Source organism: Mustela erminea, chromosome 20, assembly GCF_009829155.1.
Source record: "Mustela erminea isolate mMusErm1 chromosome 20, mMusErm1.Pri, whole genome shotgun sequence".
NCBI classification, from domain to species: Eukaryota; Metazoa; Chordata; class Mammalia; order Carnivora; family Mustelidae; genus Mustela; species Mustela erminea.
In genome coordinates this window covers 6,850,896-6,866,962 of record NC_045633.1, presented here as the reverse complement: position 1 = coordinate 6,866,962, position 16,067 = coordinate 6,850,896, and the positions used below count along the sequence as shown (strand labels likewise).

The 16,067-nt window shown below is 47.5% G+C and overlaps 2 protein-coding genes across 7 annotated transcripts in view; one reads left to right on the top strand and one right to left on the bottom strand.

The window, feature by feature from the left end:
- Positions 1-13,150, bottom strand: part of ARHGAP17 (Rho GTPase activating protein 17) — an 83,639-nt gene extending 70,489 nt beyond the window's left edge. For 3 of the 6 annotated variants that reach the window (XR_004281696.1, XM_032326915.1, XM_032326916.1), the window contains exon 1: positions 12,963-13,150. Coding sequence is in view for 5 of the 6 variants with exons in the window: in XM_032326915.1 (XP_032182806.1) it covers positions 12,963-13,015 (53 nt within the window). In the remaining variant the exon portion in view is untranslated. The remainder of the gene's footprint in view (positions 1-12,962) is intronic. The other 3 variants (XM_032326914.1, XM_032326917.1, XM_032326918.1) reach the window with 2 other exon arrangements.
- Positions 1-15,634, top strand: part of LOC116580553 (thyroid receptor-interacting protein 11-like) — a 302,056-nt gene extending 286,422 nt beyond the window's left edge. The window contains exon 3 of the mRNA XM_032326926.1: positions 13,920-15,634. Coding sequence (XP_032182817.1) covers positions 14,006-14,782 — 777 coding nt within the window. The 5' untranslated portion in view covers positions 13,920-14,005 and the 3' untranslated portion in view covers positions 14,783-15,634. The remainder of the gene's footprint in view (positions 1-13,919) is intronic.
- Positions 15,635-16,067: the final 433 nt, after the last annotated feature.

Sequence of the window (16,067 nt, the reverse complement as noted above, 5' to 3'; positions counted from 1 at the left end):
TCTCAGGGTCCTGGGATCGAGTCCCGCATCGGGCTCTCTGCTAGGCAGGGAGCCTGCTTCCTCCTCTCTCTCTCTACTTGTGATCTCTCTCTGTCAAATAAATAAAGTCTTAAAAAAAAAAAAAAAGAAAGAAAGAAAGAAAGAAAAAGAAAGCACAGAGGGAGACTCTTTGGGAAAGGGATCCAGAGGATAAGAGATTGGAGGACACTCTGGACGATTCAGGTTCCAATCTCAGAAATGGTTCTTAAAATGCAATGGCAAGGGGCGCCTGGGTGGCTCAGTGGGTTAAGCCGCTGCCTTGGGCTCGGGTCATGATCTCGGGATCCTGGGATCGAGTCCCGCATCGGGCTCTCTGCTAAGCAGGGAGCATGTTCCCTCTCTCTCTCTCTCTGCCTGCCTCTCCGTCTACTTGTGATTTCTCTCTGTCAAATAAATAAATAAAATCTTAAAAAAAAAAAAATGCAATGGCAAATTTCCTTCTGGAAAAGAATGCCCGTTTATATTCCCACCTGAGTATGATTGGATAAACACAGCCCTTGTCGGCTCTCCCAAGACAGTAACATATCATTATTTTGAGCTTTGCCAATTTGGTAAGTGAGAAATGTTGTCTCGAAGCTTTGTGCTTCTTCAATTAGCTATAATTTTGAAACGAGTCTCATACACTTACTGGTCATCTGTGAGCGTTCTGTTGATGGTATTCGCTCATTAGAGAGCACTTCTTTAAACTGATTGATAAGAGAGCTTTATACACGAAGGACATTAACCCTCCATTGTGGCTGCTCTCAGTTGTCTCCAACTAGTCATCTGTCATCATCTTAACTATGACATATGACAGACAAAAGTTTAATTATTGGGTGGCTGTGAATCTATTGGTTACCTTTTATTATTCATTCTCTGCACTCTTGTGCCAGAGCATGAAGAACTTTCCATCTTTTCCTCTATTTTATGGTTCGGTTTTTTACTTGAAACCCTTAATCCATCTGGAATTTACTTTGGTCCTCGGTGGTAAGGTGAAATATAACCTGCCTATTCTTTCCAGTACTAACCTGCTGTCTCCTGCTTCCTCACTGTCTTATGATGCCTCCCTACCTTGTGCCAACTTCTTAAACCTATCAGGGCTGGTCCCTGTATGGTATCAGGAGCCCTGTCTAATCAGCGTGGGAGCGCAGCGGGAGGCTCAGGCAGCCAAGGTCAGAGAGACAGCAGGTGGACAGCATAAACACATGTCCAGCTCACCTTTTACCATACTCCAGCTGCCCTAGAGTGGTTTTAGGTTTTCAAAGTCTTCATCTAAAAGCTTTGAAAACATTCTGGAATGAAGTCACTGCCAAAAGAAGCCGATAATTCAGGGAAAGTACTTTAAGGTGATCGCCACATCTCATCATCCAGAATATACCCTTTCGGCTTTTCTGGGGGAGGCTCCCACACAGAGGTCAAGTGTGTGTTCTGGAGAACATGTGAGAAGTATACCTGTCATAAAGCGGGAACTGTGGCTACACTATTCTCCAGGAACTAACAGGATTCTTTAATCCTGGGGGGTTTTGGCCCTGAGCTTGAAGAGGTCGGTGAAGTCCGGGAAATTATATGCAAATCTATGTGTGTGAATGATTTTTTTTTTCAGGTAGAGAGCTGTTGGAACCTCCATCTAAATCAAAGTGTACCAAGGTTTCTGTTCCTCAAGACTGCTCCAAGAGTCAAAGTCTGCAATTAAGTCCACCGCCCCATCACGTGCTAACCATTTCTTTAGAAGTTATATTAACCTATTTCCACATCTGCTCCATTTCAAATTTCTTTTTTTATTTTTTTAGGATCCTGTAAATGTAGATTGCTTTTTCTACATTTTTTTAAATTTAATTTATTTTTAGTGTAACAGGCTTCATTGTTTATGCACCACACCCAGTGCTCCATCCATTTCAAATTTCTCTTCCAGTTCCTTCCTCAGTCCAAGCATACTGCGGTTGTTTTCTCTGTATGGATGGACTACCACAAGTTCAGTGTTCTGCCTTTAAGCCACACACCTGCCAATCTTATGACTAAGCTCAACCGTCACACATGCTAAAAGGTGTTGTGGCTCCAAGAAGACAGGGAAAAGGCTTGTAGATTTCCATCAGGAACCACTCAGATTAAGACATTTGCATTTAAACAGGGCTTTACCAGTTCTTGTCACATTTTTGGAATGCCTAATAGAGGTGAAATCACATGACCTTTATACAATATTGCTGCAAACAATTACACAGCTACATATTATTTTGGAGTCTAACCCATTAAATGAGAAAATGAAAGAAAAATCATTGAAATAAATAATAGGGAAAGAAGAAATAAAAACATGACGGATAATGTTATATACATGGAAATTCAAAGAAGTAACAAAATGATCAGCTGCAACTAGTTTAGTAAAGTAAATATATATACAAACATGAACATCACTCATGTTTACCAACTAATTAGGCACTATTTCCAACAATAACAAAATACTTAGGAAGCACATAAAAGCTTTGTATGTAAAGAGTTATGCCATACTCATGCGGAAAAGACATCAACCTTCCCTAAAGTTTAGTTCACAGATATGCTAGGCCATAAATACCTAGGATGCATTTGCTTTTATATCCTCAGGGCCTACACCATTGCAGGTACCCAACAAATATTATGTGCATGAATGAGCTCTAGACCAATCAAAATCATAAGTGAATTTTTCTAGGAGCTAGAAACGAAGGAATACCAAAATTCATTTCTATACAGAAAGAGGAGAGACTGAGTAAGAAAAAAAGCTGAAGAAGACCAGCTTTGCCAGATTTGAAACACGTTACTCATTGGTAGTTATTATTAGCACAGTGTGGTGTCCACACACACACAAACACACACACACCCAAAGCCCTAAGTCAGTGAATGAAAAGAAAGCCAACAAAAAGTCAAAGCCGGCGTGAGAATACATGTTTAAAGAAAGAGAAGCATTAGAAATGAATGGAAGTGAAGAATCGCTGTGTGACTTATTTCAGCAGATAACATCCAGCCACAACCCGAATCACTTCAACCCTTCAGTTTCTCCCTTCCTCTGCCCAAACACCGTGGTGCTAAACATCTGCAAGTCAGTCGGCACGCCATAGTCCTACTCCTCCTTAGCCTGTTGGAACAGTTTCTTACACTTTACCCCCAACCATCCCCTTCTTCCACAGCCCCAAGTCACCTGCCACCAGAGTGGTCCTCCTAGAGCACCCACTTGGCTTTCTCAAACTTGTGCATACACAGGCTCCCCAATTCTACTGCAGTGGTCCTCAACCATGATCCCCCAAAACTGGCACAGAAGCTTTTCTACCCATGGTCTTCCACAGATGAGAACAAAAGCCAGTCAACACCGCCGGTCACAATCATTGGTGCTCGTGTGTTTTAGTCCTGCCATCTTGGAGTTGTTTGGGGACCATCATGCATCCTAGCGGGTCCAAGAATGCAAAAGCAATAAGAGTACTGAAAAGGTTGTAAAAGCGGATGACCGAGTATGATGAAAACTAAAGAAATTAAAAGTGACACTCTGAGAAATGATGCCACCACAGAGTTTCAATATACAACAAAATTGTCTCCTTTGGGGAAAGACGGCCATCAGTTTTTATTAGGCAAAGGAAGTAAGAGTATGCTGCTTTCACAGCTTTTAAAAACTTTGTAAAGAACCAACTTGCTCCATCTGTTGGAGGGGGCTGCATGCAGAGACTTGTGAATTTCAACACCACAGTCACTCTGGGCTTTAGTACATATGGATCTACAAAAAAAGTTAGTTCACTACCTAATTTGAAAATAAGAGCTGGACAGAGTTTTCCCACTGCTAGCAATCAGATATAGACAATTTATAGACAAAATATACTGAGTTAATGTATAGATTAAAAAAAAATTAAGTTAAAGGAAAAAATGTCAGTGGATTAGGTTTCCTGAGAATTTTTCTTCCTTCTGGGAGTTCTTGATGACCCATCATCTCTACTTCCTATTATCAAGATTGCTCAAGTGTCACGTGTCAGAGAAATCTTCGCAGAAACCCAAGCCAGTGTCCATGCTCCATCTACCCTAGCACCCATCAGAGCTAGTGAAGTAGAAACACTTTGGTGTTATTTCCCCAAGGTACAGATGGGCATGGGTTCAGCTGGCCAGTCCAGCCCACATATCTCAAAGTATCCAGTGACTATGTGAAATACAAGCTGGTAGACTTAGAAATGTTCACACTGACGGGTCACGGGTAGCTGGTCATTGCTCAGAATTTCTGGGCAGTTCTGAGCATTGATTTATTAAAACTTTAATATTCACTTGAGGACCTATTTACTTAGTCCACCACTTATGATTTAAATTCTTTATTTAGGAGGCATAAATGTGGCTAGCTCGCTTGGAAATGATAGAAGACATGCTAATAAAACATTTAAGGAGGGATTAAGTGGACTACTAGAACAAAGTATCTTTGATAAGGGAGACACCTAAAAGGAACTGTGGGAAAGGACAGTCCAAGAAAAATATCTTCAGACTAATCAAAAGGAAGCAGCTTATGCAAATCATTAATAAGCTGTAATTAACAGGAAATAATAAGACATTAGAGACAAGTCTTACAGCCTGCAGAGCTTAAGATGAACTTAGCATTGTTTTCACATCACTGGCTACAAGTATGTTATACTTATTCAAAAGCAGTGTCTTTGGGGTGCCGGCTGACTCAGCAGGTTAAGCATCTGCCTTTGGCTCAGGTTCTGGGATCCTGGGCCACATTGGGCTCCTGCTCAGTGGAGAGTCTGCTTCTCCCTTTTTCTCTCCCTCTTCCTCCCCACTTGTGCCCTCTCTCTCTCACTCTTTCTCAAATAAATAAATATCTTTTAAATTTTTTTTTAAAAAGCAATGTGTTCTGTAAATCACAAGATCAGGTTTTCAACAGAATCTGCCTTATCTTCTGAAACTTGTATCAAATATGTACATGGTCATGAATGGATTCCCTCAAGGTACAGTCCCTGCACTTATTATGCAATATACCCAAGGATAAGAATGTTAACTCGTTTATATTGCAATATATGAATAGATCAAGATATGGCGTTAATATTTCCTTACTAACACCCAAGAGCTGCTAGAATAGTACAACCGGCTGTACTCAAATTATCTGCTTGTAGGTCTGTCTCCCGACTCAAGGTCCTAGGAATCAGTGATCTTTTTAACCAGCCTCTGACAGGTTCTCAATAGACGTCTGTTGAACCAAACTGGTAACAGAACAAAGACATCAACAACTGGACATTAATTCCATGGCAATTAAATGAACAAATGACACAGACAGAAACCTCCTACAGAAATACAAATACATTTCATTCATTTCAATCTTAGTGGAAAAAAATGTAAATAGGCTGTGATTTCTAGGGCAACACCAAATGCTACTAGCATAACGGTGAAATAGAACATTCATCACAGCTTGCACAATGATGTGCATTCCAGGGGCCATCCTTTGCTGCGCTAAAACTGAAGGACAGCCCTATCATGTAGAAAGCAATTTAGCAATACTGTGACCACATCAATATTAATCCCCTACCAATGTCATGATTCTGGACTCCAGAGAATTCATCAGAAACAAATCATTTAGAGAGGAATGGCTATGATAAAATCGTGACTAGCCATGCCAAACCAGAGTTGAGGCCTAGATGTCCCACAGAAGGGATAAAATCCAGCTCAAGCTAGTTAAGCCAGCTGGAAGACAATTTCATGTCCAGGTTTAGAAAAAAAAAAAAAAAAGCTTGAACTAAGGCCATCAAGAGGCAGAGATTAACTCAAAGATATTCCAGAGGCAGAACTGCCAGGACAGGGGAAGAGCCTGGATATAAAGAACACAGAGGAGAAGAGGGGGACTCACAGATGATGTAGCATTTGAAGTGCCAGGGCAGGGTTCTGCAAACACTTCCTGTTAAGGGCCAGACAGTAAACAGCATGGGCTCGGCAGGCTGTACGGTCACTCATTACTGCTCAGCTCTGCTGGGACAGTGCAGGCCTGGGTTTCAATAAACCTTTTTTTTTTTCCCCCACAAAACAGGCAGTGGTGGGGCGCCTGGGTGCCTCAGTCATTAAGCGTCTGACTACAGCTCAGGTCATGATCCCGGGGTCCTAGGATCAAGCCCAGCATCAGGCTCCCTGCTCCACGGGAGGCCTGTTTTCCCTCTCCCACTCCCCCGGCTTGTGTTCCCTCTCTCACTGTGTGTGTGTGTGTCTCTCTCTGTGTCAAATAAATAAATAAACCTTAAAAAAAAAAAAAAAAAAACCAGACAGGCAGTGGGCAGGATCTGGCTTCCAGGCCAGAGTTTACTGACCCATAGACTAAGGAATACAAGGAAGGAAAGCCAATTTGAGGATGTAGTTCAAATGGAGAAGTTCAAGAGGAAGACCAATGGAGGCATGAACAGGTGCCAGGGCTAAAAACATAAAGCTGAAAAGCCATCAGCTGTAAGGTGGTAGGTCCGGGGGTACTGAATCACCCAGGGGAATGGTCAGAGAAGACAGAAGAGAAGGGACATGTCTCTATCCAAATACAAGGACAGCTATGCAATGGCCCTTCAGATCACTAGGGCCCTGGAAAGATAGGAACATCATAGACTAACCTCCCTTAACTCAAACTTTTTAAAAAGAGGCTCCTATTTTAACATAGAGACAAAGCAGATAGGAGTGTAATAATACTTTAAATGGATTTATACCTGATTAATTACTGCGGCATCTACCTGTATTTGAGAAACAGAAATAGAATGATATATGCCAAACTTCTACAGTCTGACAAGAATGCATGGTGCCGGGGCGCCTGGGTGACTCAGTGGGTTAAGCCTCTGCCTTCGGCTCAGGACATGACCCCAGGGTGCTGGGATGGAGCCCCGCATTGGGCTCTCTGCTCAGCGGGGAGCCTGCTTCCCCTCCTCTCTCTCTGCCTGCCTCTCTGCCTACTTGTGATCTCTGTCAAATAAATAAATAAAATCTTTAAAAAAAAAAAAAAATGCATGGTGCACATACAAATTCTGGGACCCTACACCAGAATGTCAGGTCCCTCAGGTGGGGGGATGGGGTGGGAGGGTCTGCCGCAGACATACTGGGAACCACTAACACAGAGATCATTTCAGATGAGAATAACATGCTGCCTTCACAAGTAACCCGATGCCCCAGGGCCACATCTGTTTAGGGTTCCTTTTTGTTTCAGCAAACAATGGGTTTTCACTAAACCTATAAATACTCTGTTTGATATTCCAGGATTTCACAGTATGTTCAGTGTATAACAAGGCCATGCAAGAGAAATTGCGAGGATGACAGATTTCTTTCCTCCTCTGCTCTATGCAGACTCTGGATGGGATCCACTCAGACTGAAGCAAACACAGCATCATCTCTGTTTTCTCAGAAACCCTGTTCCAAGCTCCCTTAGAAAAGGCAGAGGAAATCAGTGTGTGGAATAGGTAAGGGATGTAGAAGGTTCCTGCTGACAAACGGAAGGATATGGTTTATGATGTTGAGTACAAAAAGGGCTGATTCTTTGTGGCACCGGAGGACTGCCCTGGGATGCCCAGGCAGAGATGCATTTTGAGTCACTGTGAGAATTTGTGTTGTCCCTAACACAGTGGGCTACCTAGTGAAGCAGTGAGTCTTTTGCTCCTGGGAAAGGTCGTTAGATTTCTGTGATTAGGGAAGGGTGTGCAAGGAATCTAACACAGGAAAACAAGCCAGGAGGGAGTGGGGCAAATGGACAGTTGACCCCTGATACAGAAAGGACAGCAGCTACTTAGCCACGACTCCTTGTACGAGAGAACAACACTAGTCATTGCTAGGCCTTCATGATGGTAGAAGAACCGCTAATCCAGGTTTTCACGGGAAAACACCAAATCTTTAAATACAGGCTAATAACTGTAATAAACACTTACATACTTGAGAAATCAACCAAACAGAACACATCGATACCCCGCAAGCAAACAGTGTAGATCTTTGGTTTTGGCCATTCATACATCGAGAATGTAAAAGGACTAGACGAGGGTTTCCCAACCTCAGCGTTCTTGACCTTTGGGACCAGATCGTTCTGTGTGGTGAGGCCATCCTGTGCATGTTAGGATGGTCAGCAGCATCCCTGGCCTCTCTCAGCAGATGCCAGGAGCACCCCCCCCACCACGAACCAAGTCCTGACCAACAACCATGTCTCCAGAGACTGCCACATGCCCCTCAGGGGACCATCCCTGGTAAGATGAGCAACATCCAACTCTGAGCTTCCCCCATTTTATGAAAGCACCGTGCATGACTCCAACACAGGCTTCCTCCAAGAAGAGTTGCCCACGTGAAGTCTGGACTTACAGCTGCTTTGGAATCCCAGACCTGGTTGCTGGTTCATGACAGCTCTATCAGTGACTAGCCTGATGACCTCTTTTGAGTCCTCTGTTCCTCATCATTCAATCAGGAATAAATAACATCACCTCTGGGACTTCCTATGGAGAAGGTGGTGAGATCATTTATGCAAAGCCTACAGCCCAGCAGCTCAGCCAGCACCAAAGACACTGAAACCGCACCAACCCTTCCCTGGCGAATCAGGTGAAAAGGCAGCCAGGCCAGGGTCTGTCGTCAGAAACATGTGGGATCCAAAGTCAGAAGCCCCGGCCCTGAGTTCTGCCCCGAGAGCCAAGCCAGGTGCTTTGGGACAGCACTTGGGAAGCAAACCCACTAGATAAGTTATCGATGAGTATGACTATAAGATCTTTGAAAGCTTTTGGAAAAGGAAAGAACAAGCTCTTCCAAAAATCCAGGAACTTAGAATACAGTCATGTCAGGTTAAGGTACAGGAGAGAAAAGGAAAATTGGAACTTGTTGTGAGGAATCATTAACCTCCTGATCCTTTTACACATGCCATTGCCAACTAGTGACCCACACCCAGACCAAGTCTGACCAGGGACAGATTCTGTTGAGAATGTCATGGTGGTGGTTTAATTTGCATTCAGTACCACCTGATTTTCATGAAAATCCAGATTTCAATCCTTTCTCCAAAACCCCAAAGGTTGGGCCACACTGGGCCCATGTTCCCACATGCCCCTCTGGTGAGACAAACATCAGTGAGGTTCCCCCACACCTATGGGGCCCTCACCTATTCTAAGTCGCTCTGCCACAGCCTGGAGTCTGTATCCTTGACTGCTCTAAAGGCTACTATCTAGGAAAGCATTCGGACCTGCAGGGAGTACTTCAGCCTTGGCACAAACCAACCCCAAAGAGACACTCCCTTCCAGGGCCTCTCCTAGGTCAACTCTCCTAGGTCAGACTCAAAAGAGTTCAGATTCTTTTGCTCCTTGACACTTCTACCTCAGAACTCAGGGTTCCCTGAGTTCCTCACGTTGGGGTATGCCTTCCTCCACTCAGACTCTCACCGGCCAAAAAGTACCACCTGCATCTGATGAATTATCTATCCAACCTGGAGATTGTCAAAATACATTTTTCTTTTTAGAGCAGGACTACAAAAGACACAATGTGATACTTACTGTATCCTGACCAGCACCTCTTCTCCCCTCCTTCTGGGAACAGCACCCAGTGCTCTCAGGGGGGCCAGTGCTCTCCCATTCCCAGTCCCTGTGGTTTGGGTGGGGCTGACTCCATTCCCATTTCCAGGGCAAGGCATGGGGCCCAGTCAGACACATTCAGAGTCAATCCTGGACCTCTGGTCACAGTGAAAAGCATTCTCTGCCCTCTGGGACTTGAACTAAGGAGGAGGGAAAACTGGGTTGAGGCAGGGGTGTCTCCTGGTGGACACAGCCTATCTAGAGAGCAAAAACCCTGGCTGCACCCACACTACTTTTGGACTCTCTGGGTCCCATAGGAGCCAATGAAATTCCCATCTTGGCTTAAGGCAATTCAAGTCGGGTTCTCTTACAAGCAAAAGAGTCCTAATCGATAGGAGAGAAAATGGAAAGAAGTGCTTACAGATGCGGGGAAAGGCTGCTCCACTTTTCTCCCAGTTTGTCCGTCTGGTTTTGGTCCCTCTCTCCATCCACTGAGAGTGGAGTGTTGCTGTCCCTCTTTAAACAGTGACCTAATGGTCTATAATTATTTCTTGTTTGTCCATCTCTTCCACAAAGCTACTGAGCCCCTTCAGGGCAGAAACCTGGTTGTGTTCACTTTCACTTCTTTAATACCTTGAGCAGCGGCACGCAGTGGGGGCTCAAGAAGTGCCCCTTAGTGAATCAACCATCCCAATTCTCTTTTTTGGGACAAACCTTTCCTGAGACCACAAAATCAGCCTGGCGTGTGTGCTACGCGAACCATCTTCTGAAACACCCTCCAGCTCCCATTGGAGACACACACATCAGGAGAACTGCCTGGTTCCGGCCATTCCTGACTCTCCCCCATGAGGTCCCATGGAACCTCACTGTAGGGTTCCTCACGAGGTCCCCGTTCTTGGGTAGAGAACATGGCCTTGCAAGGCTCTATGAATGGATAACATACATGATGGGCATCCACACACATGATTTCACTCGTGGGTGCAGGAGACCTTTGCTTTCTAGCCTTCCTCTTGAGTTGAATGTACCCAGAATCCTGTTTCTGGTGTCTACCAATAACACAGTAACACACAATCACAATTCTAGGCTCTCTTCTGCCTCTATGTTTCCTCCTGAGACTTTTACAATAACTTGAGTGGAAGAAATATAAATATATCGAGGAAATGGACAGCAGTGAAGCTGAAGCTTCCCCAGAAAAACAGTTTGGATGTTGGGACCATAACTGCCACACCCTCCATAGCTCGGTAGTCGCCTCAGCCTCCACCGGCCTCCACTGGCATCGAGCAATAAAGATTTTCAAACAGAGTCAAAGGTCAGGGCCAGAATTACAGTCCCAGCATGAATCACCATTGACTCTCTCCAGTTTTCATTTTCCCATACTTGGGCTCACACCGCCAGGGTGAACTGGTAAGAACTAGATTGACCCCTGATTTGACAATCTTTGTAGAGGTTCCGCCCAATGCAAGGCAACGTAGCAGAGGCTCGAAATGAAAGAGAAAGGCAGCAAGGGCTCTCTCAAGGCATTTCATTTACTGGAGAACAAGAACAAGTAAAAAGGCCACTCCATTATAGAAAACCGGGTGCTGTGTGGAGTTATCAAAGTTCCCTGGGAGGAGGTCCTCCAGTCTCTGTGGGAGCAACAGCGAAGGCCTTTTAGAGGCAGAGACCTTTGCCTGGAGAGCTGAAGAAGGAGTAGGAGGCAGCTACACAGCTGGTATGGGGAAATGAGCTCCAGAGAATTCCAGGGAGAGGTGAATAAGTAGGAATCCTCAGCCTGCTCTGGAATCTAAAAGCAGGGCATCTATGGCCGAAATGGAAGTGTGAAGAGAGAAGCTGTTGCAGAGGAAGCTAGGACCAAAGAGACCCTGACTGGTTTGGAAGCTTGAAAAGGCTCAGAAGGTTGCACAAAACAAGCAAACACCCCTTTCCTGATACAGTGTAAAAACAGGTCAGAATGACAATGTGACTAATCGGTCTTGACACTCAGCGAATATGAGTTTCACAAGGTATGTTACTAAAAATGCAAAGGAGAGAGTAAGAAAACTCAAAAGGGATTATCTTATAATTCATTTACAGATTCTTGGTTGAAACACTGCCCCCACTCTGACCCTTTCTACCTCCCTCTCAGCATTATTTCTATCATTTCCTACAAATGACAGAAAAATAGGCACTGCTAGGCTTTAGGGAAGAGGCATGAATGCTGGAAACAGGACAAATGCACACTAAGATCATAGGGTGGGGTAGCAACCAAATTAAACAATAAAACTAAGCCACTAAGCAAAAAGTTAGGCGGTGGGGAGGACGGGGAACTGAAACAGTACAAGGCAAATTTAGAAAACGGGAGGGGAAGTAAAAGTATTTTGGTACATACAACAAAAAAGAACTATCACATGTGCTTTGACCGAACCAAGCTCTCCCTTTGACTCAACTGTTGAAAAAAAAAAAAAAAAAAAGCAAAAGCCGTGGAAAACTCACACTTTCATATCTCATCCCAGAATAAACAGTCAGTAGATCCAGTATAGCCAACTGCCCTAAAAGACCTTGAAAGATGTGCCCCAGATAACTGGGCACATGACCATCACCTCTAGGAGCTCTCAAAACCACCAGTGGTTCCTGTTCCAACAGCCGGATGGTCTACAAACCCCGGTCTCTGCTGTCATTTCATTTTGGATAATGTTTCCTGTCAGGCACGAACGCAGAAGGATCTGCTTCCAAACCCAGAGGGAGAAAGGCTTTTCAAAAAAAGCTCTTAAAAAATAAAATAAAAGTCAGCTAAGGCGCCTCCACCATTCTTTCCTTCCAGTTGCCAATTTCTCCATGTCAAGAACTTGGGCCCTTCGGTCCACAGAGGCCCCCGGTTTGGAGGCAGCAGCACCTCTACAGTCCCTCCTTGGACGCCAGGAACTCCCCAAGGCGGATCCGACCGGCTCTGATCGCCCCTTAATTATTTCCTGCCATTAGGCAGGAGGCGGAGGGTCTGAAGCGGCGGGGAGACCCGGAAAGCCTGAGAACACCGCCCCCAGAGCAGAGCGGCCGCCGGGCCTACCGCACATCCGTGAGGGGAGTCTTCGCAGGGCAAACCCCCGGGGGAGGGCAGGGGAAGGCTAGGGTCCAGTCCCCCCCAAAGGCGATGCTCGGTGGGGCCTGAACAATGGGCGGCGGGGACCTATGCTCCGGGGGCGTCTCGGAAGGCCAACCCAACCCGTGGCTTCCCGGGAGCTCGGGCGGCGGCTCCCAGCTAGGCTCCAGGCCGCAGCGGGGCGCAGCCCTGACCCGGAGCCCCTGTGCCTGGTGCGGGGTGCGGGGTACGGCAACCTACGGGAGCGCGCGGCCAGAGGAGCAGCCGGACCGCCCCCGCCCAGCCCCTTCGCGGGATCCGGCCTTCGGCCCCTTACGCAGCTCCCCACCCGACGCGCCCCCGGCCCCCACTGGGGCGCAATCCCCGCCGGCCCGAATCGGCGCACTCGCCTGCCCACGGTCTGGTTGGCCAGCTGCTTCATGCGGTTGAATTGCTTCTTCATGGTGGCGGCGGCGGCCGGCGGGGCTGGGGCCGGGCAGCTGGGGGGACGGCCTGGCGCGGCTACATCGTTTCCCGGCCCGGGCAGCAGCGGCGGCGGCTCTCAGGCCCGCGCCCCGCCCTCGCCGCGTCACTTCCACCGGCGCCGCCCGCCGGGGCAGCGCAGGGCCCGCCAGTCACTAGCTCCAGGCGGAGGCCGCCTGGCGGAATCGGACCTCTGCCGCCAGAGACCTGGGCCACACTGTGCAGAGCGGAGGACCCGCGGATCAGGCAACTCCAACGTCCTCCGCAACCCCCTGCCTGGTCTAGGCGCACAGCTGCAGGAGGAGAGGGAGGCGTGGCGCGTTCCTTCATCTGCCGGTGAACCACCGAGGCTAGGCAAGGGTCGAGCTGTCGGTGCAGGACTGACGGGCGCTCTGGAGCCTCTAGAGGCTGGAAATATCCAAAGTCTCTGTGAGGGCCGTCCTCTGTGCGACTGTAGACATCTGTGAAATGCACATAGGATCCTCTCTCCTAGCTGGATGGATGCCTGTGACTGTGTGCGTTTCACCTCAATTAAAAAGATACTGCTGTGTGGAAAGCTCACGCTACAGGACTTTGTGTACTGTGATCCCACTTAGGAGGAAGTTGAGGGCCGGGTGCATTTTCTGGGGGCAGGCACCTGGGGACAGTCAGGCAGGAGCATGCTCTAGGGGCCCAACCAGGACAGCCACCGAAGCAGGGGAAGGAAGGCAAGGGGCCCAGGCCTGGCGTGGGAAGTCGTGGGGATGAGCGGCGGGGACTGGGACCAGTGGCCAGAGAGACATGGCCTTTCCTAGCTGCCTGACCAGCAGGCGCTGGGGGGAGGGAGGGGCACGCAGGCGTTGTCTGCAAATGCCAGTTGGCTTTTGATTCTTAGCCTCGCCCAGGCAGGGGTTCTGGGACACTTGGCGGGGTAGTTTGACTGGGCTGGACGCTTTCCCACCGCGGACCAGGGCAGTTGTATGGCCGTCAGATGTTCTGGGCTGGTGGCCTGGGCTGTGGCCTCGGCCATTCCCTAGGGGCCGTGGACAGCAGTGAGACCTCTTTGACCAGTGACATCTCCGATATTAACAGACATGTGCTGGGGAAAGGGACTTTCCCTGGGGACGCCATGGATTTCGCTGATGTCATCTCAGCCCAGACACAGATCAATAGACGCCTCCATGAGATCGAAACACTGGAGGCTGAAGTGACTCATTGGAAGATGTTGTGCTCGTGTTTCACCCAGGGACCAAATACCATCAACCCAGAAACAGTGTGGAAACTGAAGAGCCACATCAGAGACCTAGAGCAGCGGCGGATGCAAGAGATGGACGAACATGAGCTGGAAGTGGCGGTGTTACAAAACGTCCACCTGCAGAAACTAGCAGACCTCACTGACCAGCACCACAAACAACTAATGGACTATCCACGACAGGTGGAAGACCTGCAAAACCAAGACTCTGCTGGGAACGTGAACCGTGACCTTCTTCAGGAAAGGGAAATGGAGCTCAGAAGGTTGAAGCAACAACTTACACAAATGCAGCGGCTGAACGACAGTTTGAACAACATTGCTTCAGATCTCCGAGCAGGAAAGCAAAAGTTGGTCTGGGAGCTCCAAGATGTAAGACATCAGCTGGAGGAATCTGTTCTGCACAACGAGGATTCTCTGGGAAACAACATTTCTATGAGGGCTTTAAAAATAGAGAAAGGGCAGTTAGTGGCGAAATTGTGTCTAGCTGAAAAGAAGCTGTTGGAAGAGACAAACTAGTCTGAGCGAAGTCTCAAAGAGTGGTCACTGGTAGAGCATGTGCATTTCATTCAATTGGGTCAAGAGAAAGACCTGGATATACGTCCATCGAGCAGATGGACGCCGACCATCAAGAAACGAAGGAACTGCTGTCCTTTGCTTTGGAGGAGCAGAAGCAATTGACATAATGGGTCAGAGAGCAAGATGTGTACATTGAAGAGCTTAGAGAAAGGCCAGAGCTTCAGGAGGAATTCGGTAAGTCGACCGAAACCTGAAGAAGTAGTGATTTTACAGCCATCCATGGAGGACAAAGACATGCGTCTCCTATCCATGATAGACGAACATCGTCATGTGCGGAGACCTAGAGCGCCTCACACAACAGAGTCACACTGTCCCTCTGGTCGACCCTAAAATCCTAGAGGAGATTGTAGAACTAGAGTGTGAGGTCTTTCAGCTCAACAAGTTAAAAGATGATCTCGAGGAGGAGATACAAGAACAACAGAAGATCATTCACAACCAGCAGCAGGGGAAGAGAGCACTGCTCCAGTCCTTCCAGGAGCAGAAGGAGAAGGTGCACCGTCTTCAGCACCGGCAGGAGGAGATGAACACCGAACGCGCTCAGCTCCTCGCAGCCAAAGACGAGATGATTCGGAATCTGCAAGTCACGCTGGAAGAGCTGAGAGCCCAGTTGCCCGACAAAAGCCCGCCCATTCTGAGAGAACCCTGTGAGGATGAGGAGGTGCGAGCAAGCCAGCCTCTCCCCAGAGAGAACAGAAGTGAAGAGCGTGATCCATCTAAAGTTGAAATTCAAAGGTTGGTCCAAGGAATCAAAGAACAGGACCTGGAGACGAAGCTTCTCACTGAAGAGAACGTCCGACTGGATCAGCTCTCCAAAGAGGAGATCGGGAAACTCACTCGGATCATCCAGCAAAAGGATGTGGAGATTCAGGGTCTTTCCAGCAGCATCCCTGCGGCTTCTCACAGCCAGAACGGGCGTGGAACAACTTCAGCGGCAATTGCAAGAGTGTGCTTTGAAAAGCGAACAGGTGTTGGTCGTCCTAAATGAGAAGACGAGAGAGAATAGCAATCTGAAAAGGGACTATCACGAAATGACTGATCGACTTGCTGCCAAGGAAGCAGACCTCCAGAGGGTGCAGGAGGCTGATCGACTTGCTGCCAAGGAAGCAGACCTCCAGAGGGTGCAGGAGGAAAACCAAAACTGTCCACGAGAGTGGAAAGCAGTGGCCAGGAGGGGTGTAGAGAAAGGATTCGGGATTTGTCACACGTGATTCGAGAAAAAGACCTG